Source organism: Triturus cristatus, chromosome 1_2 (assembly GCF_964204655.1).
Source record: "Triturus cristatus chromosome 1_2, aTriCri1.1, whole genome shotgun sequence".
Classification (NCBI taxonomy): Eukaryota; Metazoa; Chordata; class Amphibia; order Caudata; family Salamandridae; genus Triturus; species Triturus cristatus.
In genome coordinates this window covers 330,155,978-330,183,805 of record NC_140580.1, presented here as the reverse complement: position 1 = coordinate 330,183,805, position 27,828 = coordinate 330,155,978, and the positions used below count along the sequence as shown (strand labels likewise).

The following is a 27,828-nucleotide window of genomic DNA, read 5'->3' as shown; positions in this document are numbered from 1 at the left end:
CACTGGTAAATTTTAGCATTATAATATAAATATATATTAATATATGCAGGTATTTAGGAAAATTTCAACCTGTTTTTAACTTCCTATGCGGTCTATCTGCTCAACTGTTGTCCTGGAAATCAAGAAAGACAGCATGGAGAGTCACCCACAAGAAGCACAATTTTCTGTATTTTTCCGCTTTTAAAAATAAATACAGACAGAAAACACATTGTTTTCTGTCTTTATTTGTCTGTAAAAATCAGTAAAAAGGGAAAACTGGGACCCTTATTTATAATATACTGAGTTATCCAGATGGGGACCAGAATGTGGTAAAATATAAAACAACACACATGAAAATAAAGAGAAATTAAATATATAATGTCAGTATGAAATGGATAGAAAAGTGAGCTGTACAAATGTCAGAATCATTGCACGTTTTAAGGGTTTGAGAAAATTGTAGTAGTAATGGATCGAAACGTAAAGTATGAAGCACACTATTCTAGTAACATAATGCTGCACATTAGAAGTATTGATTTAATGTCTTAGCCTGGCTAGTGCCTCAAATATCCTCCCAAGTTACTGACTTCCCTGTGGTAAGAAGCGTGTCCTGCCCTCCCCAACCTGCCTCACCACACGAACTTTGTAAGCGAGGTGCCTGAATTTTTTTCACATTAAAAATAGACTTGTAATACAATGAATCTCAGTATTAACAATTGTGAACTTCGTAACGTAGCCAGTGAAAAGATCATAACAAATCAAAATAGTTTCACCAGTCATCATCAGGCTTCTTATTGCTACCATACTCTGGGTCCAATTCTTGTCTCCATACGAATTCATTCTGCCCACTTCAAATGTATTTATTTATAGTGTTTATGGAGTGCTCTGTCACCAACTGGTATCTTGGCACTAAATCATACTTGGCTCCCTTCTTCATCAAAGTCTAATAGTCCTGATGATGATCCAATAGTCCTGAAGTGTCGAAACGCTGCCAACGACTAGCGCAAGTGGAACTCTCTCTGGGATTATTCCGTCCATTGTCCTTTGATTTAAAATACAGTGCTTATAACCGATGAACCACTATTGTTCCATGCCTCTTTTAGCATATACACTACACCATTTCTTTTACCCTTTCACTGTGTGATGACTTGAGCACTCTATGGAGCAGTAAATTCTTTGTATTAGCATTTGTTTGACTGTTTTGTTTCTTCATTATCCTTATCTTTATATATCGTGATCATTTATTGATGTTTAAAGTAATTTCTTCTCCGCATGGAGCACCTGTTCCGTATACATGTCGATAACTGTGTGTCCAGTGAGATCCCAAATCAGCATTAACAAGCCCTTCTAGCCTGCTAATGATCTTGCGTACTGTATCAGCATTAGTCTTCCTTGGTCTCCACTTCAGTCTGTGCTCTCTCATTTTCATGAAGGTCTGTGTTCATCCATCAATATCACAGTATCCATAGAGATCTCCTAGCACAGGATGACAGTCCAGAGCGGAGCATCTCCGGACCATCAGAAACATGAATCATAAATCTGTGTTTCACGAGCATTGACTGTAGATGTGCTTTTTGAGGGGGCATGAGTGCAAGTTCAGCAGATAGTAAAGTAAGATGGATTCCAGCGAATATTAAATTATTTAAACTAGTTAAAAATATAAATAAATGTAATTTAATATAAAAAAAGTATCTAAAGCTAAAATATAATTATTTTATTCTAAAATATTTTAATAACCTTTCTTAATATAGAAATTAATGTTATATTACGTTTTAGTAAAATATAATTTTTTAACTTTTTATTATCTCCATCACTTAATAATTTTTGATACATAGTAAAACATAGGTCTCGCCATTTATTAAGTTAAAGCCATTTGCTTTGCTATACATTACCATTACCAAAGCAAATGGCTTTAACTTAATCAAAGGCGAGACCTATTGCATTTTCAATGCTTGTTAGATTATATACTTGCCATGCAATTGATAATTTAACCTTTGTATTGTTTGTTTTCGTAATTTAAGGTTTCTGGTGTTTGGTTACCTCCTGATGTACCAAATCTTCTATATCATTACTATTTAGTGCAGAGGTCTTCAAACTTTTGTAGGTTGAGCCCCCCCCCAGTTGAATTTTTTTTGATGTTGGACCCCCCCACCACCTGACAGAAATTTCTGGAATCTGGTACACAACATAATCGACTGCCACGCGCATATCACGGGCCGTATCCGGCAAATAATGTACAGCACTATAAGAGTGTTTAGTAAACTGCAGGTTTGTGAATGGGTGTGGAGGAATGACAGAGGCTTATTACACAGCTCAAAACACAATTTTCCAAGACAAAATGTGCGCAAATTCTTTTTACTAGGATGCTTTGTTTTATACAGGACATGGATCAATAATAACACCACCAACATAAATGTGATGGGTGTGCCGGTTTTTATCCACATAGTCTGTCAATCTCTGGATGGATTTTTGCTACTGCCATCCACAGGTTGTGCACCATATCCAGTCTTGAACGGTACTTAGTCTTTAATACCGCAAGTGCTGAGAACCCAATCTCACATAAATAGGACGAGCTGAAAGGGAAGAAGCTGAATATTCTGCAGACATTTTCAGCCAAAACAGTGACTGTAAGGGAGTACGATAAGTTGCTTACATGAAGCAGTGGGGGTTTAGGACACGTTGGGCTTATGTTTATAAAAAAACAGAAATGATAATAAATTAATGATGTTGCATATTTTACTTCAGTGCAATATCGTCTGACAGACTTTGTGGTGGCAGGGACATGTTAAGGAGTTTGGGTGCCCTGGGCCAGTGCTATTTTGGGGGCCCCTGTTCAGAACAGCTTTGAGATTAAATGATTCACTTTCAGCTCTGCCATACCCCCTTTTGCCAGGCTACTAACGGTGCACAGGCGCTATGTTCGAAATTCTAAAAGTGTTTACATCTAATATTCAGAGATAGTGATGTGTGTTTTCACTGTTGTAACAAAGCAGCAGCCCACTAATTTTACAACAAATAATATCTGGGATATCCTCCAATTTCTCATATGTGAGGACCTGTTTTGATCTAAAATAAACTTTTTTATGGTTGTTGCATGAAACAAAAACATTTCTCTGCAAATAGTAATAGACTCTCTCACATCAGTGCCCTAGCACTGGTCGCACACAGTGCAACGGTCTGTTTTGGCGGCCCCTCCCTCATTTCCTCCTTCTCCATGAATTTCCTTACTACCGCTCACCAACAATGCACCCCATCTCGCTATAGCACCTTTCTGGCAAACATTTCATTTTTTTTATAGCGCTACTCATAGTTTACCCACACTCAGTTCTTTGATCTGGATGGTACACTTTCTTTGTAGCAGGCACATTAAACCTCTGTGCTGTGTGGGTGGCATGAGTACCCATGTGAGTGCAGGGTGAGCCATGTAACAGTGTGAGAGTAGGGTAAGAGGAGCAAGTGCAGGGTGAGTGAGGTGACCATATGAATTTGAGTGCGGATGTAAGTGCAGAATGGGACAAATGAATGAATGGTTAGTGATGGTCTTATTTGAGTGAGTTTGCACATTGAGCAGTAAGGGGGACATGTGAGTGAAGTGTTGCATGAGTGCAGGGTGAGTACTGTGCTTGCGTGACTGCAGGGTGTGGTACAGGGTGAACAACACAAGTGCATTGTGAGTGCAGAGTGATTACTGAGTTCAGGGTGAGGAGTGATCAGTGTGAGTGCATGGTGATCAGTGTGAGTGTATTGTGATCGCTGTGAGTGCAGGGTGAGCATGAAAGTGAAGGGAGAGAATGAGGAGTGAGTTGTCTGAATGCAGGGTGCATTCCCAGACACTTGAAGTAACTCAGCAGGTTATTGACGGCAGCGTAGGGTTTCAGATGTGTTGAACTATTGCTATTATGGCATTACCAGGGATCAGGGTGGAGGAAATACATGTGCTGATCTTGCAACAAACTTTCAGTTTTATGATTAGGGTTGCCAGCTCATTATTTTGATGTCCCATGAGGTACAAAAAATAAACAGTCACCTAAAGCTGTATTGTCAGCACTTGTCTGTGCATACTTTGAACAGCAAATATAAATAGTGGCACATTTAATTGTGTTCTATAGCTGCCTGAATTGTCCATGACTGATAATAAAATGGAACAAAGACAGAAAAGTCACATTTCAAATGTGTATATATACTTATTTATTTATAAGCATATATAGTGTCAAGACCAGCAATTTGCAGGCTGTTTAAAAAAAACATGGCTGGCTGGCATTTTTCTGTTGGTACCTTGAAGCCCTGTGGGGTTGTGGTGCCTGCCTGTGTAAATTTAAAAGAAACTTTGTTTCCTTTCTGCTAAGAGCTAACCCTCCCAGGATGGGGTTAAACTTGTAGAGCTGAAATGCTTCAGCTGCAGTGGGAGGCAGGATGTCTCCTCTCCTAAAACTGAAAGAAAGGAATAGACAGTCATTCAGCTGCAGTGGGAGGCAGGAAGTCTCCTCTGATATGAAATCGAAGGTGAAGGATTTACTTTTGGTTTTAGCAGAGGAGACACTGCCTCCCACTGCAGCCCAAGTATTTCAGCGCTACTAATTAACCCCCTCCTGGGAAGGTTAACTGTAGGCTATTTACAGGACAAAAGCGCAAGTTGTGCCTCATCTATTTCCCCTCCCTCCCCCCTCCAACCCTCTGTTACCGGAGCTCGCCAATAAAGAATTCCCATTTGAAATGGGTGAAGACTTGCGAGGCCTCTGACAGTAAAGGTCCAACAAAGGTAAACTCTTAGCTGGAGTGTGCGCCCCCCCTGTGATGGTGTCAGCGCCCCACAGATTGAAGAACTCTGATTTTGTGGTACTGCTGAGTATCTGAGCTGTAGGCGGGATATTGTGCGGGGCAAATTCCAATAGTTTAGGGCTAGATGTACGTACTATATTTATTTATTTATTTTTCACATTTATTGAGCGCACTGTTACCCGGAGGTGTCCTGGCGCTAGTTAAGAGAGTGTGCATAAGCAGAGGGTTACTGTGTGAACAGCCAGGTCTTTAAAGCTTTCCTAAAAGACAGGAGGTCCGGTAGTTGTCTGAGGTTTAGTGGTAGCGCATTCCATGCCTTAGCCGCCCCTAGAGAGAACCTCCTGCCTCCCCAGCGGGCTTTCCTGACTCTGGGGATGACTACCAGACTCTGCTCAGCTGATCTCAGAGGTCTTGTTGGTCTAGCCACTGAAAGAGTTGGGAGATACAGTGGGGGCCTAGACCATGCAAGGCCTTAAAAGTTACGCAAAGTGATTTAAACATAATTCTTTTGCGAACTGGAAGCCAATGTAGCTTGGCCAGGTCCCGGGAAACCGAGGCGAATTTAGTAGTGCCTGTGATTAGTCGGGCTGCAGCATTCTGCAAAATTTGGAGTTTGTTGAGGAGCCCCTGTTGGGCGTTCAACAGAAGGCTGTTACAATAGTCCAGCCTGGACATCACCAGCCCGGCAACCACGGTCTTCTTGTACTCCTCTGCAAGAAACGGCAAGACTTTCCGAATGGTTTTTAGAACAAAATGAGTTGCTGAGGAAAGTGCATTAATTTGGGGCTTAAAGGACAGAGAGTTGTCCATAAGTACACCCAGGTTTTTGACCTTAGGGAGCGGAGCTGGCGGGGTGCCCATTTCCTCGGGCCACCAACGTGGGGACCAGAAGTTATTGCTGGACCCGAACAGCAAGACTTCGGTTTTAGTAGAATTTAATTTGAGGCAATTATCAGCCATCCAGTTACTAACTTCCCGCATACAGCCTCTGAATCTATCCGCTGTGCTGTCAGTTTCCCCGGGCAGCAGAGATACCACTATCTGAGTATCATCTGCGTAAGAGGTTAACTTAAAGCCGAAAGATCTGATGACTGGTGCAAGGGTGGAGACGTATATATTAAAAAGGGTGGGACTCAAGGAGGATCCCTGAGGGACTCCGCAGGGCAGCATGAAAGGGTCTGATTCGTAGTCCCCTAGTGCCACTTTCTGAGTCCTGTCCGACAAAAAGGCAAGCAGGAGTTTTAGCGCATTGCCCTGGATCCCAGTGGCCCTGAGCCGGTCCCCAAGTATCTTATGGTGGACCGTATCAAAGGCCGCGGACAAGTCCAACAGGATCAGGGCAGCTTTGCCTCCTGCGTCCATCACTGTTCTCACATCTTCAGTTGCTTTAATCAGGGCAGATTCGGTACTATGCCCTGCCCTGAATCCATGTTGGGAACCATCCAGGCCATGGCCTGCCCCTAGAAAAGCGCTTAGCTGAGTGTTTAGGATACCCTCCAGGATTTTCGTCGGAAGGGGTAGCCTGGCTATTGGCCGAAAGTTGTTCAGGTCAGTTACCGCTAAATTAGGCTTATTCAACAGGGGTAAGATGGAGGCTTGTTTCCAACGTAAGGGAAATTCCCCCTTTTCCAGCATGGCATTGAACAGTGGGGTGAGCCCTGCGGCGACGGCCGATGAGGCCAGTTTGGCCACGCTGGCAGGGCACGGGTCATTGGGGGAGCCTGAGTTTGTCCGAAGAAGTCTGCTCACCACCTCTTCCTCCCTAATGGGGGAGAAGTTGAGAAGCTTCGGAAGGTTGATGTCTGCCTCAGGGTTAAATTCAGGAGCGGGGGTATTGACACGCATGTCTAGCGGACGGAAGATAATATCTACCTTTTCTAAAAAGAAATTCGCCAGCTCTTGGCATAATTTGCGGCTAGGAGGTATCTCCACTGGTTTGATGGCTGCCAGGGATGAAACTGTGCGAAATAATTCCTTGGCGGAATTACTGGCCTCCTTGATACGTTTTGTATAGAAGTCATGTTTTGCCTCTTGGATCGCCAATTTGTACCTTTTTATCTCTAGATAGAGAAGCTTTCTATCCTCCTCTTTGTAATTTTTTCGCCAGATTCTTTCCTGCTTTTTACACAACATTTTATGGTCCCTGATATGTTCAGAGAACCAGGGCGCAGAGGGGCTGGATCGGGTGGAGTGAAACATTTTTGGGGGGGCAAGGTTGAGGCATGCTGCTTCCAGCCAATTGGTGTATGAAGTGGCTGCATCTTCCACGTTAGCCATAAGGGGCTGCATGGAGGTTTTGAGCAGATTCTCTAGAGCCTCTCCATCTATGTTTTTCCACCTCCTGATCGTTCTAGGGGGGTTCATGACTTTACTAGGTCTAGAAGGCAGGGCCAGGCTGATTTCAAAGTGCACTACCGCATGGTCCGACCAGGAGACCGGGAGGATAGCCGAGATTTTAAGGTTGGGAAGATTGGAGAAAATCCCATCTAGAGTGTGCCCAGCCCTGTGGGTTGGGCCAATCACCCTTTGGTTGAGCTCAACCCCATGCATCAGATCTAAAAGATTCCGCGTATCGGGATCTGACTCACATTCCAGGTGAAAGTTAAAATCTCCCAGCGCAGTGAATGTTTTAGCGCAAAGTGCTTCTTCTAGCAAGCAACTAAGTGCAGGGAGGAACGGGGCTTTGGGTCCAGGTGGCCTGTAAATTAGGCCACCCTTGAGAGATTGATGGTTAGAAAGGGTCAGGTTGAAGGTAAGGGCTTCAAAATAGTCGGTGGTACCCGACTGGAATGAACCTCTGATAGAATTATGGTAGATAATAGCGAGACCTCCCCCCTTTTTAATTCCTCTGTTCTGGACAAAGCAGTCGTACTCAGGGGGGGTAGCTTTGACGATATCCGGACCTGAGGCAGCATCTGTCCAGGATTCTGTTACGAATGCTATCTGTGATTTAGTTTCCACTATGAGGTCGGCTAACTCTATGCTGTGTCTCACCAAGGATCTAGCATTAAGTAACAGGCATTTAACTGTAGTGTGCTCTTTCCTAGCCCAAGGCACTGATGAGGCCGAACAGAGCTTACTAGTATGCCAGTAGAACTTGGGGAGAGCTTGATTGCAATTGATGCATTGCTGTGGGGGGGGCAATCCATCCTCGCACATTTCTAAAATCGCGCATCCCGAGCTCCTGCCTTTATATCGAAGAGCCAGGAGGGTGTCACGGCAGTAGACAAGATGACTTGACGTTTTCCATGACCCCGGACCATAGGTTCCGGCACCAGGCACGGAACCGGCGCGGACGGGCGCAGACGGGCTTGCCTTTGGCGAGCCTTCGGCGCGCCGCCGGCACGCCCGCTGCGCTCGTCCGCTGCGCTTCCTGGGGAAAGTAGCCATTATATACAACTCATGGCGTGAGGGGCGGAGCACTAGTCTGCTCGCCCACCTCCTCTGTCACGAGGGCGGAACAACGGGCCACTCGTCACGGGTTCGATCCCCGATTGTGCAAAAGAGCAAAGATACAAGCTGAGCGGATTCAGGTATAAATATTAAAATAACGAGTGCAATAAAAACAGCAGCAGGTTACAAATATAAAACCACGTACCAAACAGCAATAGGAGAAGGTTTAAGTATAAGTCCCGGCTTCCGCCTCAGGACCGCACTGTTTCATACACACACAAACAACAGCTGTGATGTGAGGGCGGGAAGTTTATACAGCTCGTGGGGTGAGGGGCGGAGCACTAGTCTGCTCGCCCACCTCCTCTGTCACGAGGGCGGAACAACGGGCCACTCGTCACGGGTTCGATCCCCGATTGTGTAAAAGAGCAAAGATACAAGCTGAGCGGATTCAGGTATAAATATTAAAATAACGAGTGCAATAAAAACAGCAGCAGGTTACAAATATAAAACCACGTACCAAACAGCAATAGGAGAAAGTTTAAGTATAAGTCCCGGCTTCCGCCTCAGGACCGCACTGTTTCATACACACACAAACAACAGCTGTGATGTGAGGGCGGGAAGTTTATACAACTCGTGGAGTGAGGGGCGGAGCACTAGTCTGCTCGCCCACCTCCTCTGTCACGAGGGCGGAACAACGGGCCACTCGTCACGGGTTCGATCCCCGATTGTGCAAAAGAGCAAAGATACAAGCTGAGCGGATTCAGGTATAAATATTAAAATAACGAGTGCAATAAAAACAGCAGCAGGTTACAAATATAAAACCACGTACCAAACAGCAATAGGAGAAGGTTTAAGTATAAGTCCCGGCTTCCGCCTCAGGACCGCACTGTTTCATACACACACAAACAACCTTTGTTAATGCAATTTTCGCATCGTCTTTTACTGATCAGTGTTTTGAGAACCGAACTATGTACTAATAAATCAGTTTACAAAATACCAATTATAGTGAGTCACAATTTGACATCCCTCAATATTATTGAGCTGGTCGCAAATTGAGATCCACTATGATTTGTTGCCATCACAGGGATGGTGGCCTTCTCGATGTCATCAGTCCACCATGTCTGTGATTGCTTTCAAATAAACAGTCTTTGGTTTTTTTTTTTTAAACAAAGCTTATTTCCTTAAAGGAAAACGGGCTGCATTTAAAAATCAAAATGAAAGTTTTAAAAACTTTTTAAAGAGTAGGCAGTGATCCTGTGGGCCACTGTCTAGTCCCCAAAAATATTTTCCTGACCATTCACAAAGGGTAAGAGATCTCTTGCGAACCACTTCCCTTTTGCAAATGGGTTCTCTCTACATTTTAAGTAGTCGGTAAAATATTAATGTTTTGCAACTGATTTTGGTCCGAAGTGCTCCCATTCCAAATACCGACTCAGTATGTTTCCTAAACCCATTTAGCATTTTGGTAATCTGTTATTGAATCACTAATTGGGTTTACTACATTCAAAAAACACATTTACTGGTCGCGAAATCTGCCAAATCCCAGGGTTTGCGACCAGTAAATGTGTTTGTACATCTGGCGCCAACTCTTTTAACAAGCACGAAATAGTCACGGCAGGCTTAAGATAGTAGGGTGAGCTATGGTCTTATGATGCCAGATTGGTGAAAGTTTCCCACCTCCCCCCACCGGTCCAGGGGTTTTATTTGTTGACGTTTGGCTGGGGCACTTAAGCTGGTGTTAAAGGAGCTTCCTCATTGGCTTGGGGTCATCCTGGAATAATGCTCTTGTGCGTGATTCCCAGAGTTTAAAGGTGCTGCTGGAATTATAAATCCTGAAACCGGGGGCACTATCTGTCTTGGTTTCCTGGGGAATGCCATGGGGGAAAGTATTATCTTGTTCTTAGGCAGCAACTCCCCAGCATACGTGATGGGCAGCAGATCTGCTACTCGTACACTAAGTCCTGGCAACAATGTAATCTTTTACCATGTGCTCAAATATTGACAGAATGAGTGACAGTTTCTCTGCTGTTCATGAAGCTTGGGACAGGGGATAGCAATCCTTCTATTGATGTATCCATGCTGGAGAACCATGCTTGTAACCTAGTTGGGACCTTAGTCTTAACAAAATCTGTGTGTCTAAAATGCAGTACCTTAATGGCCAGTTGATTCTTTGTGCCCTACTTGTGCTACCTAATGGGCAGTTAAAGGAGAGCAAGTGTTGTCTTATGGCACACCTTCTTCTGAAATGGTTGAGACCTGACGAATGTGCAGGAATGCAGACAAGGTGGACTAGATTCTTGGGGGTGTGGTGACTGATCCTCAAAAAGATTATTTTCCAATCTGGGTGTGTTGTCATAACTGACCACTTGCAGACCCTTGTCATCTGCAATGGTGGCCATCATACCTACAGCCCGAGAGCTTTGTAGAGGACATCCCTCTCAATGGCTAGCATGTGCGGCTCAGTTCAGTACGCTCTAGAGGAATGACTGGGCATTTGCGCTAAAAAAGTCTGCAGGGTTGTAACCTGTAGGCCCGTACACAAATATGGATCAAGACTCTTGGAGTTACAGGATCTATTTTTCCAGTGCACGATGACAGTTATGAAACATACCACTAGCACAATAGTTTAAGATATTTGGGTTTGGTTTCCACTGTGATGGAGTCTCCATAGAAATAACCATTCCTACCATATTATTTTTCTGATCCGCTGCTGTTTCCAAACCCTTTTGGTTTTGTTCTTCAGCTTTGTAACAATTGAAATTAGTTATTTCAACACACGTCAGCCATTTTTTGCAACAGACGTATATTACATAGAATAAGCATCCGAAAAAAAATGATAAAAATAGGATAAATCACAAAAAACCGTAGATCCTCATATAAGGTTAAATTAGTTCTGGTGGGGAGGGAAAGGATTGAGATTCACATCCAGTAAAGAGCGAGCTGGTCAAGTTACTAGTCATTGTTATTTCACCTTAGGCATACCCAGAATAATCCTGGAGAAAGGATTTCCTTGAGCCATAACAACAATTTATTGTGTAGGGATATTTATGGTTTATGATACTTCTGTTTTGGAATAGGAGGCATTTAGAGTTTGGCGAATTGAGCAAACCACTCCTAAACTGTAGTTCTCAAAGCCTGTCAAACATTTAGTTCCTCCGCCTCAATAATAGATAGTGGAAATGTCAGATTTCCATAGTGGAGCCTCAGCTGTTTGGCTGCAGAGTGGGAACCCTTTTTCTACCACAATGGTCATAAATGGAAAGGCCTGGCCTATGGTAGGACTTCTGATACATCTTCACTGCCCTTAAGCTCCATTTGGTCACAGCGAAACAAGCTGGTTTCAGGGAGGAAAAATATCAGTGACCCTGACAAACAGGGAGAAAACTCCTTGCGCATTAGGACTATGTTTTTTGTATCTCAGAAACAACCCCACCCTTTGGGGGTTGTTTGTGAAATAAAAAAAGAAATGCAGACTGACTGCAATTACATGTTTGATGAAAGTGCTCCCACTGCATAAACTGAAGTACATTTGCCAAATCAATTACTGCCTAGCTGGCAAATATTTTTTCTTTGGACGGGCAGCCTTCCGGTAGATGTGTAAACTGTAATTTGTCTCCTCTGTTTTTCCTGTGGCCCACGGTTAGAGACTTATCCCTTTTGGATTTCACCCCTACAATTTTGCTTTTTATTTTTAAACTTTTGTTTATACTATTTTCTTGAGTGTTTATGTTATACATTATACAGTACATAACATACTAAGAATTAATAAAGAAAAATAACCTGTAAACAAATGCGTGCCCATATAGAGAATGAGTCCACATAAAAGCAAAATGTCCCACTGCTTTCATCCAGCACCACACTAGGCTGGCCCCTTTACAGCTGCCATACTGACACCCCAGACACATTGTATCCTAAGTCAATACAGTTGACAACTTCCCTTCAGGTTTCACTTAACAACTGTGGACTTCACTCAAGGTTGAAGTTCATCTGGCAAAAGTTGAAAAATGTTGAACATTGATTGCCAAATCTCCAAGTCCTCTTCTAGTTTCTCATCAATTTCATAAGGATGTCCTCCATTGTTAAACGTTATTGATATCTTCTTTGGAGCTAAAACCTTAGCATTCTTATTTGGGTGAACGGCTAGTTTTATACCATACTGTACAATGACAGGCCATACCTCATCAAACTGTCCAATCAAGGCACCCTCACCTTCTTTTACCTCTGCCTGCTCCTGAACCCTCAAATCAGCCTTACCTTCCTATAACTCTACCCACCACGAACCCTCAAGCAACCCATATCTTCCTTACCTGTTATGTTATGAGAATTTGTAGAGCGTGCTTATCACCCGAGGGTATCCAGTCACTCCCCACCTCTGAGCCCTCAGGTCACCTTCACCTCTCTTTACTTCTACCCACCCCTGAGCCCTCAAGTCACCTTCCTTCCCTTATCTTCCCACCATTCAACCCTCCAGTCACCCTCACCTCCCTTTACCTCTACCCAATCCTGAACCCTCAAGTCACTATCACCTCCCTTTACCTCTGTCCAACCCTGATCCCTCAAGCAACCTCAGATCCCTCTACCCACCCCTGGCCCCTCAAGTCACCCTCACTCCCCTTTACCTCTACCCAGCCTCAACCCACCCTTATTTCTCTTTATCTCCACCCAACACAACCCCTCAAGTCACTCCCACATCCATTTACATCTACCCATGCCGAATCATCGTTACCCTCACCTCCCCTTGTCACATCACCTTCCAGTACCTTGGGGAGAGGATGTAGCCTTATGGCTAGAGCGGTTGACCTCGAAGCTGGGTAACCGGGTTCCAGTCTCGGCAACTACGCTCAACATCCTGTGATTCTGGGCAAATCACTTAATCTCCCCGTGCCTAACAAAAATTAATGTGTCCTTATGTGACGAAACTGGTGCTCATGTAAAGAGCTCTGATACCCGATGTCTTGGTCTAGTTTGCGCTATATAAAACTCTACAAAAAAATTACTCACCCCCGAACCGTCAAGTCACCCTCACCTCCATTTACCTCAACTTGCCCCAGAACCCTTAAGTCACCCTCACCTCCCTTCACCTCTACCCACCCCTGAACCCCCAAGTCATCTTTACCTCCCTTTATTCCTACCCACCCTTGAGCGCTCAAGTCACCCTCCCCTCCCTTTACCCTTAGCAACCATTGAACCCTTCCTCTTTTGCCCCTACCCTAGAGCATGGCCCAAGTGCTGCTTCCATTGCTCAGTGTCCTTACACTGTTCGCCACTTTCAGAGGTACTTTTTCCCTTTTGATTACCCCACCCCCTTCGTTCCTCCCACCGTCCAGCATTGTTGCTTGCCCTTCCCCCCACACTCCTCCTGAGTTGTTGTATGTCTGGTCCGCATCTTCCCTGTTGTTGCTTGCCCCTTCCCCACCCTCCCTCTTTGTTGCTTGCCATCTCCAGTCCCGCAAGAAAAAACAGAAGCCAAAAGTCACGCCAACAGGTGTCAAGTTGCTACAACGATGCAAACGGCGCTGCGCCTGAGACCTTCAGCTCGGATGTAAGATAATTAAACAGGGTTTTTTTTGTGAAGGCCGAATATAATTTCATACTAAGAAAACTGATCACTGCCTCTCGCGGCCAGCGGTGGCCATGTCAGAACGCTTTTGTTTGTTCTAACTTTAATTCATGCTGCAGAGCAGCTGCACTGCTGTACAACATGGCTAAAAGAAATTGACAAAGCCAATAGCTCTCCCATAGGCGAGACCTATTGTCTTTGCCAGTGCTTGTTACATTTTGCTTGCCAGAGCCAGCATGTGTCACATGGAGATTCAGAGAATACAAAATTAGTGGTGGTAACCCAATGCGCCACTGCGAGTACGGGTGGAACAGCGCTAATTTTTTGCGTTACACCCAGGGCTTTAAGTGAGCCGGGTCTCAGGGGTGCTGAGCACTGGCAGTTTTTTAAAGGGGGCCTTGAAACGGGTCTCTCTCGGTCTCTGTTTTGTGCCCTGGCAGAGGCGGTCCATTTTTTCCGGACTGCAGCGAGTGCAGGCACATCGATGTGCACTTCTCACACTGCTCACTTCTCACTAGTGGATAAGTTACGGTATGACGTCATGCCAGGTGAGCTTTGTAGGGGAAGGGAAATCCTTTACAGAGAGTTATTTTCTCTCTGGATTTCCCTCTCTTTTCGAAACTCAGGAGCAGCAACATCGTCGTGGTGTCACCAGGGCTTTAAGTGGAAGCTTTTTCAATATTATATACAAGTCATAGTTGCTGCTTACTTATCTTCTGCAACTAACAACCATTGACAAAGGCAATAGTCCTGACTTGTTGTAGGTATGATCTTACTTGTTGCATTATATATCTGGAGGCAATGACAGAAACAGCAAAATACAAGGCGGGCGGCACACTATGCTATGCACAGATTTTTAGCTTATGTGTTTTTAAGCCACGCCCTTAATTACATTAACCACGCCCCTTTGAGAGACCTCCCAGTTTGTTCAACTCACTTAAAGCCCTGGTTACACCCTCAACATCAATGCCATTAATCCCATGTCACTTCCGTCATCGTCTGGGTGCGAGACTGCAGTGATTTTTATGTGGGTATTGAAGTTGGCAGCGAGTGGAAATCCCACCCACACTCATTGAGATACTGGAGGTGTGTTAGGTACTTGCCACTATTCTGCCAGTTCACGCGCTGCAGGAAAGGCACGCATGATGCAATGAGAACAAGATGTTCCGATCTGTAGCGGCGTATGTGTAGTGCTGACGCACACAGTTCATGTTTCAGACTGCCAAGATGAGTTCTCACTCGGGCAACGTCTTGTTTGCAGGCTGTTTTTATTTTATTTATTGGACCTAAACAGTGTTGTTCTATCCATGCAGGAAGTTTAAACGTGCGTCTTATCAAGTGCCATTTTAAAGCAAGCCTTTTAGTTTTACTGCTTACTTTTTAAGCTTGAACATTGAAGAAATTATAGTTGTTACCAAAGCATGCGGTTGGAACTCTGCACCTCATTTTCTCCGTTTCCCATCACGTTTTCTAATTTTTATGTGATACGTTCTTCCTGTGTATCTGTTTTTGTTTTTGCTCTCCGTTATTTTTGCCTTCGTTCATTACCTCCATGTTACTGTTTCTTGCCCTCTCACCCCCTTCCTTTGATGCACGTGTGCGTGACGAACGTAGCCAACTGAAAGAAAGACACTTTTTGAGTGTCAAGTGGGTTCGCGTAGTGTACTGTCCTGTCTGTCCCTGTAGCCACACACCCACATTTCGCACGAACTGTGCTCCCCTCTCCGACTGACACATTGGTTGGCTCAGGGAGGTCACATGACTCTGATGTCATTTCCAGCAAACAGCTGGTGTTTTAGGGACTTTCCAGCGCTGCTCCAACTTTCCTGCGCATGGCTACTGCACCCCGTCGTGACTTTTGGTGGGATTTCGGCCTCGCCGTTTCTTCTCAGAAGAGCCCAGGGTTTTTTCCTTCCTTGAGGGAAACCTCCGATAGGTCGGGGTTTCCCCTGAGCGCTGCGGCCGAGCCCGAGAGAGGCTGTCAGTCTGCACATACCACCCCGATGAACACAAAGGGGGTGCTGCAAGCCCGACAACTGCATGGGTGCTTGGAAAACGAAGGGATGGATCTGGATAGCTGTCACAACTGAGACTTTTTTTCTCCCCAGGGGACAGGTGACGTCAAACTGTGGATTTGAAGACTGGGATTTAATCTACCTCTTCACTTTACTTCCTGGAAATGGATTGTCAGTATGAACCAGAAGTAAGTTTTCCTTTATAGTTTTTATTTTTCTATAGTTTTTTTTTAGCTCCAGGTCACAGTGACCAGTATGTTTCCAACCTTAGTGTGTATGTGAAAACCTGTGCTTTCCTTCAAGTCTTAGCTTAGTTTTCAGTGTCTCCACACGTGGGTTTGTGAGGGACAGCTGCAAGAAAGAGCATCTTGGACTTCGCCTAAGAAGAGTCATGAAATGAAGTAAGTGGCCATTGTAACTTGAGGCATGCCCTAGTAAGCGTGGACAGAATTCTGCTTGTTGGCTGGACCATCGGAAAAGATATCCTGGGCACTCAAGCACCACTTGATTTACTATGTCTGTAAAGTTCTTACTTGTTGAAACTCTATTTTGTCTAGTTTGGCCTTAGTTTGCATGTCTCTCTCTCTCTCTCTCACACACCCTCCCCCCTGCAAATCTAAAAAAGAATGATAACAATAGTAATAATTACAAACCGTGGTAGCAAATTCGAACCACAGGTCTGTCTTGTTTGATAAAACACACAAATGGAGGTGGGAGGAATACTTGCAATAAGCCCAACCACTGGCAATCGCTCTGGGTATGATGTACCGCCCTAAGTGATAAGGATATGCCCAGCCCTGGGTCCCCTGCTCATTGTGCCACTGGAACCAAGCAACCCATGACTGACAATCCCTAATTAGGGAGAAACCAGTAATAAATAATAATAATCCACATTTGTAAAGAGCACCCCGTAAGGGTCTCTAGGCGCTGGGGGCCGTCGGGAAGATTAAGCAAGCTATTGCCCAGAGTCACATGATGCCGGGGATCGAACCGTGATCCCCACATTCCAGAGTCAGTCGCCCTGGCCACGGCGCCACACCTCTTCCCAGCTTGTGCTTTGATTCAGGGAGGACCTTGTCTGGCTGCTTCTGCTGAACTGTCGCTATTGGAGCAGGGTCAAGGCTGATTTACATATGCCTGTTTCCAAACTGAGGTGGTGTGGTGAGCGAAAGAATGATGTGCTGGAATGCTTCCCTGACCGACTGCCTGTGGTTAGACTTATCACAAACATTCCGCCCATCATCTTGTGTTTGTTCTATCCCTTTTGATCTCAGTCCCCACTAGTTTTTGCTTCACACTATTATGATATTTTGTTCACTTATGCACACATAGACGCGTTAACCCACTCGGCTGCCCCCCATTTTCCCAGCCCACCCCCCAAAGGAAATCATGCAACTGATCCGGCAAAGCAGACGGTTCTCTGAAAATTGTACTAAGCCCTTCTGCGAAAACAGTGCTGGAAATAGAGTTTAAGATTGACTTACGTAAACACATTTTTTTTCAATGGCCAATAGATTTCATAACTCACTATACTAATTCACCACTAATCCTTTTGGGTTCCGGAGTAGCGTGCTACTCGCCAAAAAAGCACTTCGACGCCGTGTCAGGGGTAGTAAGTGTTATATAAATGCAATTACAATACAATAGTGCACAGTATCAACTCCAACTATTATGGGTCACCAGACAACTTAATTCCTGATCCGCATCAAAAGTTGGTAGTTCTGTAGACTATTCTCTCCTTCTTAAAGTCCATGTAGGCTGGCCTCAGGGCAGTGCTGCTTGTCTCGGGTTGCAAGAAACCCAACCACATGACACCAGTCCTAACATCATTTCAGTGTGACCTGCGTCACTCTCAAAGCCCTTCACCCTCCACTCCTCTCACTTCATGGAGAAACTGAACATCTCTGGTGGCCAACGTGGATCTAGACACGTTACATTTCTTTCGCTTGAGTCTCCTAGACTAAAAGAGAAGGGTATATGAAGCAATCCCATTGGGTTTGCACCACAACAATCTAAAACACACTCCCTCTAGATCTCCGTCCGTCCTCGTGCCCATCAACCTTCAAAACAGAGCTCAACATCCTCCTGTTCCGCAGACATTTGCTCGTATCTGAGGGGCTGCTAATGATTGTTTTAAATCTGGATCTTCTCTGTGTATTTATTGAAATCTTGCAGATTTAGTCCATGTGTTCATATCTTATGTTTTGATGTTGCCTGTTGTGTACAGCGCTTTAGCTGCAAGTTCGCACATGAGATAACTGCATACATTTATAGATGAGGTTCACATTTACATTGTTTCAACGTAGAGCGTACCACTTTCATTCTGTTCGTTCAGACCATGTTTAGCAGCTGGTTTGGGGTTTATTCTTTCGTCAGACTGTGGGTCCAATAGAAAAATACCCCTTTTTGATACATAAGTGCCCCTCCTGAATCGCCATGATGCTCTTCAAAATGTATAATGTAAATAACAGAAGAATATATTCAGGTTTTTTCATTACATTTCGACTATACCACTAAGAAAAAAAACACTGTTTTGCGACTGGATAATGAGCATGATTTTTTTTACGAATGGATGACACTTTTAATTCGTAAAAGATTTCTTTTGTAATCATGTGCGCGTGGGTACTTGGGTGAATACATAAACCTAGCTGGTGTGCAGCCGAGCACTTGTACATTGTTTGGGTCACAGTCCATGAGTTCCCTTTCAAAAGCATTTACAAATTGGCAAGTTGAAAAGTAGCTTCTGGTTGTTATGTGATCTGTAGGTATTTGCCAACCATGAACCCAGGGCACATTGGTATATTCTTCCTATTTAGAATTGCTTCAATAACATACAGTGCTGACAAAACTGCAGTATGAAGCGCTATCTGAAAACAAGGTATTATTATTACTACTATCATTTCCCAAGGTAACTCAGCGAGGGAAACACTCGACAGAGGCTATGTACAACCTTCACTTACACCTTTGAAACCTAAGATGGCAGACTAATCTGTTCATCCCTCCAAGGCTGATAAATTTAGCGCCACTGAGTTGGGAATGAAAGAACAAATTCAATGGATGAGTGGACCTGAGAAGTCCATGGGAACATGTGCCTTAGAATGATAATGTCAAGTTGTCTTAGCTGTAGCAAGATGGATGACTTGTGTTTCACAGGAAGGAATGAACTTGAAGTTTGCAACTTCACGTTAATAGTTTGCTAACAACATCTTGGGGTCATTCAGAAAGCTTCCCTTGAAATGCATTTGGCGCATTGCTTACCATTTGGCTTCGTGGTGTGTAGCTCACATTTGTTTGCTTTCTCTATGCTGGCTCTATTTGCTCTAGGCCATCCAGCTTGAGTTTTTCCTTTCCGTTGCCCAAACCTTATTTACTGTATTTTTCCACAGTACTGGATTTCTGTAAACAGGCATTTAAATATTGTTCTTATCTTGTCACATTTGCTGTGCTTTCAAATCAGAGGTCAAATGTCAGTCTCTGTCTTCCAGGGGGCTTGGTGTTTACTTTTCTTTCTCTGACTTCAAAGTGTGTCAATCATGCTGGCTACTTGGGTTATGCGTGAGGATGGCTGTATGTGTTTTTTTCTGGCACACAACTAAATTTAAATGTCTGCAAATTAACTGTGGATATATTTCATAATAATATATCCGAATTGGAAAAGCTCAAACAAATAACTTTTTGTGGTAATTTTGAAGAGTGGTGGAAATAAATATTTTAATATGATCAAAACAAATCAATGCACTAGGTGGTGGCATTTCATTACATTATAGTTTGTGTACTGTATACGTTTCTCACTAAAACTGTGTCTGTGCAAATGTAATGGTCCTTTCAAATGAAGATGTGTTGTCTGTAATGGCAGTGAGCTACAACACCATGCATACTTCATTTTACCCCACTAAAGTCTACTCTGCACCACTCAACACTATGCCACTCCACACTGCGTCACTAAACTCTACTCTGCACTACTCCAATCTACTCCACTTCATTCTACACCTCTGTACTCTACACCACTCTACTCTATGCCAGTGTACTCTACCCCACACTACTCTACTATGCACCTCTGCACTATTCGCCACTGCACTCCATACCACTCTGCTCTTCAACACTGCACTCTACACCCAATGCGCTCTACTCTGTACCATTCCACTCCATGCCAGTCCACTGTAATCTACTCTGCACTCTATGCCACTCTACCCTACTGTGCATCACTCCACTCGACTCGAAAACAACTTCTCTAATCCACTGCACTTGTCGCAACTGCACTCTGCTCTGTGCCACAACACTCTATGCCGAGGCACCCTACACCACTTTACTCTAAACCAATGCACTCTAAGCCTATCTACTCTACACCACTGCACTCTACGCCACTATATTCGACAACACTTTACACCACTGCACTATACGCTACTGCATTCTATGCAACTCTACTCCACGCCACTGTACTCTACCATGCACCACTCCACTTTGAAACAGTCTATTCTACGTCACTCTACTCTACGAGATTGCACTCTAGTCTGCGCCACTACACTTTACTCTGTGGCACTGCACTCTACACCCCTTTACTCAAAACCAATGCACTGTTCGCAACTGCACTCTACTATGCACCACTCCACCCCACTATACTCTACAACAATTTAAACTACTGCACTATACGCCATTGTACACTGACACTGCACTCTACGCCACTCTGTTGTACTCCTCACCACTGCACTCTGCGCCACTGTGCTCTCCACCACTCCTCTCTGCACCACTCCACTCAACAACACTGTAATCTATGCCACTGCACTCTCCGCCAATTCATTCTCTGTACCACTCCATGCCAGTTCACTATAGGCCTATTCATCTATGCCACTCTAATATACTCTGCACTCTATGCCACTCTACTGTACGCAACTGTACTTTACCGTGCACCACTCTACTGTGCTCTGGAATAATCTACTCTATGAAACTGCACTCACCACCACTCCGCGCCACTGCACTCTACGCCAATGCACTCTACAACGCTTTACATAAAGCCAATGCACTTAATGGCAATCTACTCCACACCACTGCCCTATACTCTCCTGTGCAACCCTTTACACCACTGCACTATGACATTGTACTCTACGTCACTGCACTCTACGCCCCTCTATTCTATTCTGCACCACTGTACTCTACGACACCGCAATCTACACCACTGTACTCTGCACCACTGTACGCCACTACTTTCCACACCAATGCACTCTACGCAACTCACATATGAACCACTGCACTCTACAAGTCTACTCTACAAGTCTACTCTACACCACTGCACTCTACACCACTATACTCTACCCTGCAACACTTTACACCTCTGCACTCCATGCCATTGTACTCTCACTGTACTTTACGGCAGTCTATTCTACTCTGCACCACCCTCCTCTACACCACTGCTTTCTTCGCCACTCTACTCTCCACCAACCTATGCCCCTCTACTCTACGCCACTGCACTTTACCCTGCACCACCCCACTCTAGGCCACTCTACTCTGCAACACTGCACTGTCCGCCACTGCACTTTACTCTGCACCACTCTCCTCTTCACCAATGCACTGTATGCCAATACACTCTACGCCACTTTACTTTGCATCTCTCCACGACAATCCACTCTAAGCCACTCTCATCTTCTCAGCGCTACTGCACTCTACATCACTGTACTAAATTCGGAAACATTCTACTCTATGCCTCTTCACTCTTCCCCACTCTATCACACTCTGCGCCAATCCACTCTATGCCATTCCACTGTACACCACTGCAATCTACCCCGCACCACTCCACGTCACTCTATTTTATGCTGCTGCACTCTACGCCACTGTACTCCACTATACTCTGCAACACTACTCTATGCCACTGCACTCTATGCCTCTCTATTCTACACCATTACACTCTACATCACCTTACCCTGTACCACTCAACTGCACTGCATTCTGCACCAATGCACTCTAAAATGCTCTACTCTGCAACACTGCACTCTCAGCAACTGAACTCCATGCCACTCTACACCAATGCACTCTACGCCACTCTAATCTGTTGTGTGCCACTGCACTCTGCGCCACTTCACTCCACACCTCTCTACTCTACTCTGCACCACACTACTCTATGCCTGTGCACACTACCACACTCTACTATGCACCACTGCACTCTTCACCACTTCATTCTACACAAATCAAGTCTAGGCCACTCCACTCTGCTCGACTCGAGGCCACTCCACTCCTTGCCACTCTACTCTGCAACACTGCACTCTGTGCCACTACTCTATGCCACGCCACTCTATCCTGCACCTCTCCACTCTACGTCACTTCACTTTACTCTAAAATAAATCTACTCTACAATACTGCAAACTATGACACCCTGCACCACTCCACGCCACTCTACTTTAAACCATGTCACTGCTCTACACAGCACTCAACTCTACCCTGCATCACTCCCCTCTGAAATAATATACTCTACCCCACCTCACTCTACACTGTCACTCCACTCTGCACCCCTCTACTCTATGCTATGCCATTGCGCTGTATGCCACTCTACTTCAAACTATTGCACTCCACCTCACTTTACTCAAAACCAATGCACTTTATGCCAACTACTTTGCACCACTGCACTCTGTGCCACTATGCTCTACTCTGCAACACTCCACAGCACGCTATTCCACTCTACACCATTGCGCTCTACGTCACTGCTCTGTAAGCCATTCAATTCTACTCTGCACTACTGCTCTGTGCACCACTCTACTCTGTGCCACTGCGCCACTCTAGTCTACTCTGCACTACTGTATTCTGCTTCACTGATCTCTCTGCACTACTGCACTCTGCCTCACTCTAGGCCACTCTAATCTATTCTGCACCACTGCACTGTATGCTACTCTACCCTGCACCACACCACTCTGTGCCAATTCACTCTACTCTATGCAACTGCAATCTACTCTGCTTCACTCTACACCACTCTACTCTGCACCACTGTACTTTACGCCACTTCACTCTAGGTCAGTCTTCTCTACGACACTCCACTCTATGACACTGCACTGTAGAACACTACACTCTACGATACTCCACTCTGATGCTCTACTTCATTAAACTCTACTCCACTCTAAGTCATTCCACCCTGCAACACTCTACTCCACTCTGTCACTCCAGAAAACTACTCCACTCAACTCTCTCTATGCCAATCCATGCTACTTTACTGCCTCCACTCTACAACACTCTACTCCACTACTAACACTACGCCACTCTACTCATACACTCTATGCTATGCCTTGCCACTCTACTCTGCACCACTTAACTCCACAACCCTCTACTCCACTCTATGCCATTCCACTCTCCTACACTACTCCACTATATGCCAGTCTACTCTACAACAATCTACTATGCACTACACTCTAGTCTACTGTATAACACTCTACTAGACTCTACGTAACACCCTCTACTCCACTCGACTCTGTTCCACACCACACCACTTCACAAATCTACTCTACAACATTCTGCTCCACTCCACGACACGACACTCTACTCCCCCACTACACTTCACAACACTCAGTAACACCCCAATTCACTCCACTTTACAACACTCCACTCTACGCCCCTCTCCTTTACCCCACTAACTTTTAACCTTGCTGAACAGCAGCCACGATGGTGTACACCATGGCTAAAAATATTGGCAAAGTCAATAGCTCTTGCATAGGTCAGACCTATTGGCCTTGCCAATGCCTGTCTAGCCTCTTCTGGTTGGGGGCAGGAGGCTGTTCATCAAAAACACACAACCCTACTGAGTGGGGGACCCATCTTTGCCATTTTGCAGATATGGCTTTAATTCATGGCTAGTTCTGTCTAGCAGGAGTGCATATCCAAACAAAGAGAGCAGGTTTAAGCTTTCATTTTACCTTCACTAGAGTCTCCTTCCTGTTGAGCTTGTGGTGGATGAACAGATTTTGTGATTTTTAAATTCTTGATGAGTTATTTACCCTTTACAAGTATTGATGGTCAGACCAGCCCAATATATGAATTTGGCCTGTGGGCACCCTGGGTTGCAGCAGAAAGCATGTGAGGTTTTTGCGTTTGTGAAGTCCTTTGCGATGAACTAATTGAAAAGCAATAATCTTTGTTTTCTCATATGCTGTTCTTCATGTGTGACTAGACCGGTTCTCTTGGTCAGGAATAATTGCCAAAGAACACCACTCGCAAAAATTCCAAGAATGTTTAGAAAAGTAAAACAAACAGGATTCTCAATGCCATTTTGAAGGCCTACTCCGCCTTGGGCTTGCCTCTCTAGAACAAGTGACCTTCAGTAACTTTAACCTGGTGACATGAGTTGCAGCTGTTTGGTGACTTACGGCAGCCTCTGAGCCTATGATCTCTTAAGTATTGTAGTCGTCTTTCTAAACTTGCGCAGCTTTTCTAAGGCATAAGATTGCCAGATGGACAACTCATAGTATTCTTCTTTAAGTCTGTTCTTATTAATCAAGGAATCTTCTTCCCAGGCAGTTTTTCTAATCCTCCATAGGATGTGCACGTCTGTCCGCAATTTAGATGTTATTAGGTTATTTTGTTATTACTTAAATCAAAGGAGATTATTGCTGTCTTTGGAGGAAGGCCTTTACCATAGCTATCCCTAGAAGTGAGTATTTGAGTTGTGTCCTGCACTCCAAAATGTTTTTCAGAGCATGGTCATATCTCCATCCTCTTGTCCTTTTACTCAATTGCTCCCTCTGGCCATACATGCTTGTGCTATTGTGGGAGTAAAATGGTACCCGAAAGTTGAGACACTCCAAATTTTACCACAATCATATTTCCTACAGTTTACTGGATAAGAGCTGTGGTACCCTCAATTTCATGAGGCATTATGATCCTGCATTATGGCACTTCCCAAAACACCAATATATCAAGCAAAATACAGTCCATTAATAATTTAAGATGGAGAGAGCCAAATCAGTAACTGATTTCTAGATCAATGAAAAGTTAAAGGGTTTTATTACAAAATAGAAAAATTTGCGGTACAGAGTCAATGCCATAAAGGCGCTCAAATGCAGAGTTATACAGAATATGTAAAAATCTGAAAATATTCTAAGTCTCAGTGGGCAGCAAAATCAGAAAAGAATCATGCAGCATCCCTAGTAGAATAGGAAAGTCTTCTGGCTCCCCCCCCCCCCCCCAAAGGAGTGGTTTACACATAATTCTTGCATAGAAAATTAGAACTGTTGCATCATTTCTTCAGCAAATCAGAGCACAATAAAAATACACATTACCTTAACACCTAAGCACTACATAAATAATTATTCAGTACCGTCTATGGTAATGGCATCCGGAAATGTTCGAATAAAGCAAGATACATCAACAATAATGTTTTATGTGACTGAATGGGTTTCAGTGAAGAAACAGAAAACATGGCAACAAGTTGCAGCCAAACTAGAGGATGTGCATTGTGAACGGAACAAGAATAACAGTGGAAATATTTTAATACATTTCAGCTTTACTGTGTGCTGCAGAGCTTGTTGGGAGAGGATGTGTGCAGGGGGGATTAGCAGAGTGAGTGACAGAGATGACTTCCATCTTGGTCAAGATGATGTTTTGCAGAGAAATGTTGCTAAGTTATCATATGGACGCCATCCGCAACCACCACCACCACCTCATCAGGGCTGCCAAGAGAACCTCGTTCAAAGACCGCCTCAACAACAACGCACACAATAGCAAGGAGCTCTTCAACATCGTGAAGGAACTCTCCATCCCCAGCTCCAACACCAACGACATCCCGCCGTCGCAAGCCCTTTGCGACCCCCCTCACCACCTTCTTCCACCGCAAGAGAGCAGACATCCACGACAGCTTCAACACCCAGACAGCAACACAACAGACCCTCCGCACACCATCGACCATGACCCCCTGCCAGCCTGGGCCAGCGTGAGCATCGATGAAACCACAAGACCATGAGCACAATCCACTCCGGCTCCCCGTCAGATCCCTTCCCGCACCACGTCTTCAACAAAGCAAGCAGCTCCATCGCACCCCACCTGCGCAACGTCATCAGTGTCTCCCTGGAGACCGCGACCTTCCTCGAGAGCTGGAAACAGGCCGAGATCAACGCCCTACTAAAAAAAAACAAGGCAGACCCAAGAGACCTCAAGAACTTCCGGCCCATCTCTCTGCTCCCCTTCCTGGCCAAGGTCATCGAGAAAATCGTCAACAGACAGCTAACCCGATACCTCGAAGAAAACCGAATCCTGGACCATTCCCAGTCAGGGTTCCGCAGCAACCACAGCACCGAGACTGCCCTCATCGCCGCCACCGACGACATCAGGACCCTGCTTGACAACGGCGAGACCTCAGCACTCCTCCTCCTAGACCTCTCCGCTGCCGTCGACACCGTCTGCCACCGCACACTACGCGCACGCCGCAGGGATCCGAGACAAGACTCTGGAATGGACCACCTCCTTCCTCTCTGGCAGAACCCAGAGCGTCCGCCTCCCCCATTCCGGTCCAAAGCCTCCGAGATCATCTGCGGCATACCCCAAGGATCCTCCCTCAGCCCGACACTGTTCAACATTTACATGGCCCCGCTCGCACGCGTCGCCCAACAGCACGACCTCAACATAATCTCCTACGTCGGCGGCACTCAACTGATCCTCTCCCTCACCAAGGACTCCATCACCGCCAAAGCCAACCTCCATGAAGGAATGAAGGCCGCCGCTGACTGGATGAAGACCAGCCGTCTGAAGCTGAACTCTGACAAGACGGAGGACCTCATCCTCGGCACCAACCCTTCAGCCTGGGACGACTCCTAGTGGCTGACGGCACTGGGAGCAGCCCCGACACCCACCGACCACGCACGCAACCTGGGAATCATCCTCGACTCAACGCTCTCAATGACCAAGAAGGTCAACGCCGTCTCCTCCTCCTGCTTCAACACCCTCCGCATGACTCCGCGAGATCTACAGATGGATCCCGACCGACACAAGAAAGACAGTCACCCAGACCCTCGTCAGCAGCAGACTCGACTACGGAAACGCTCTCTACGCGGGAGCCCCGACCAAGCTCATCAAACGACTACAACGCATCCAAAACGCCTCGGCACGACTTTTCCTCGACGTACCACGCCATGGCCACATCACCCCCCACCTGAGGGACCTGCACTGGCTCCCTGTCAGCAAGAGGATATCCTTCAAGCTCCTCATCCACGCACACAAGGCACTCCACAAGACCGGCCCAGCCTACCTCAACAGACGACTAATCCCCAACCGCTAGTTATGCTCCACCGACCTCTCACTAGCCACCGTCCCGCGCATCCGAAGAACAACCACCGGCGGGAGATCCTTCTCCCACCTCGCCGCCAAGACATGGAACACCATCCCACTGAGCCTACGACAGACCCAAGACCTGCTGACCTTCAGGAGGATGCTCAAGACCTGGCTGTTTGATCAGTAGGCCCCCCCTCCCCCAGCGCCTTGAGACCATCCCGGGTATGTAGTGCGCTTTACAAATGATTAATTAATTGATTGATTGATGTTTTGCAGAGAAATATTGCTAAGTTATCATATGCTTAAAAACACACTTTTACACATCATAAAAAATGTGCTTCAAAAGCAATTAAATTAAATCAGTCTATACATGTGGAGTCAAGTAAAAAAATGAATTTTTCTCACTGTTAATGCGCCAAAATATGAATCCATAAAATTATCTTTAAAAACCCCCATCTGATTATGCTGTAATCACTTAAAATAATTAATAAGACTTCATTAATCAGGAAATTATATAACATTGTCTGCATCACTTTCTGTTTCTTTCTGGAATTCTCCTCCACCATTTTCATCTGGTTGTAAATGCAAATGTTAACATTCTCTGTTTCACTTCTTGTCCTTTCCCTGTTAATGGTTTTCGTTCACCCTTACCTCCACAATTTTTTAACAGGAACCCCCAAAATGTTTACAATTGAAACAGAGCAATTGCCAAATCATTATAAGAATAACAAGAGTTAAGATCAGTCGCAAAGTTCTCCTTCCAGATTATCAATCCATTCAGCAACTTTGCTAAAACCCTTCCATATCTCACTAACAAATCTCCCACACGAGATGCTCTTCTAAAGCTTGAAGTTCATGAGATGTTAGTAA

At 45.1% G+C, this 27,828-nt stretch overlaps 1 protein-coding gene across 3 annotated transcripts in view; it reads left to right on the top strand.

Annotated features, from left to right (window-relative positions):
* The window catches only part of NFKB2 (nuclear factor kappa B subunit 2), a 214,473-nt gene that overhangs the window by 69,718 nt on the left and 116,927 nt on the right, over positions 1 to 27,828 (top strand). For 2 of the 3 annotated variants that reach the window (XM_085603918.1, XM_085603919.1), the window contains one exon: positions 15,817 to 15,911. In XM_085603918.1, coding sequence (XP_085460044.1) covers positions 15,888 to 15,911 — 24 coding nt within the window. In that variant the 5' untranslated portion in view covers positions 15,817 to 15,887. Of the gene's footprint in view, positions 1 to 14,775; positions 14,795 to 15,816; positions 15,912 to 27,828 lie in introns of those variants that run through there. The other variant, XM_085603920.1, reaches the window with a different exon arrangement.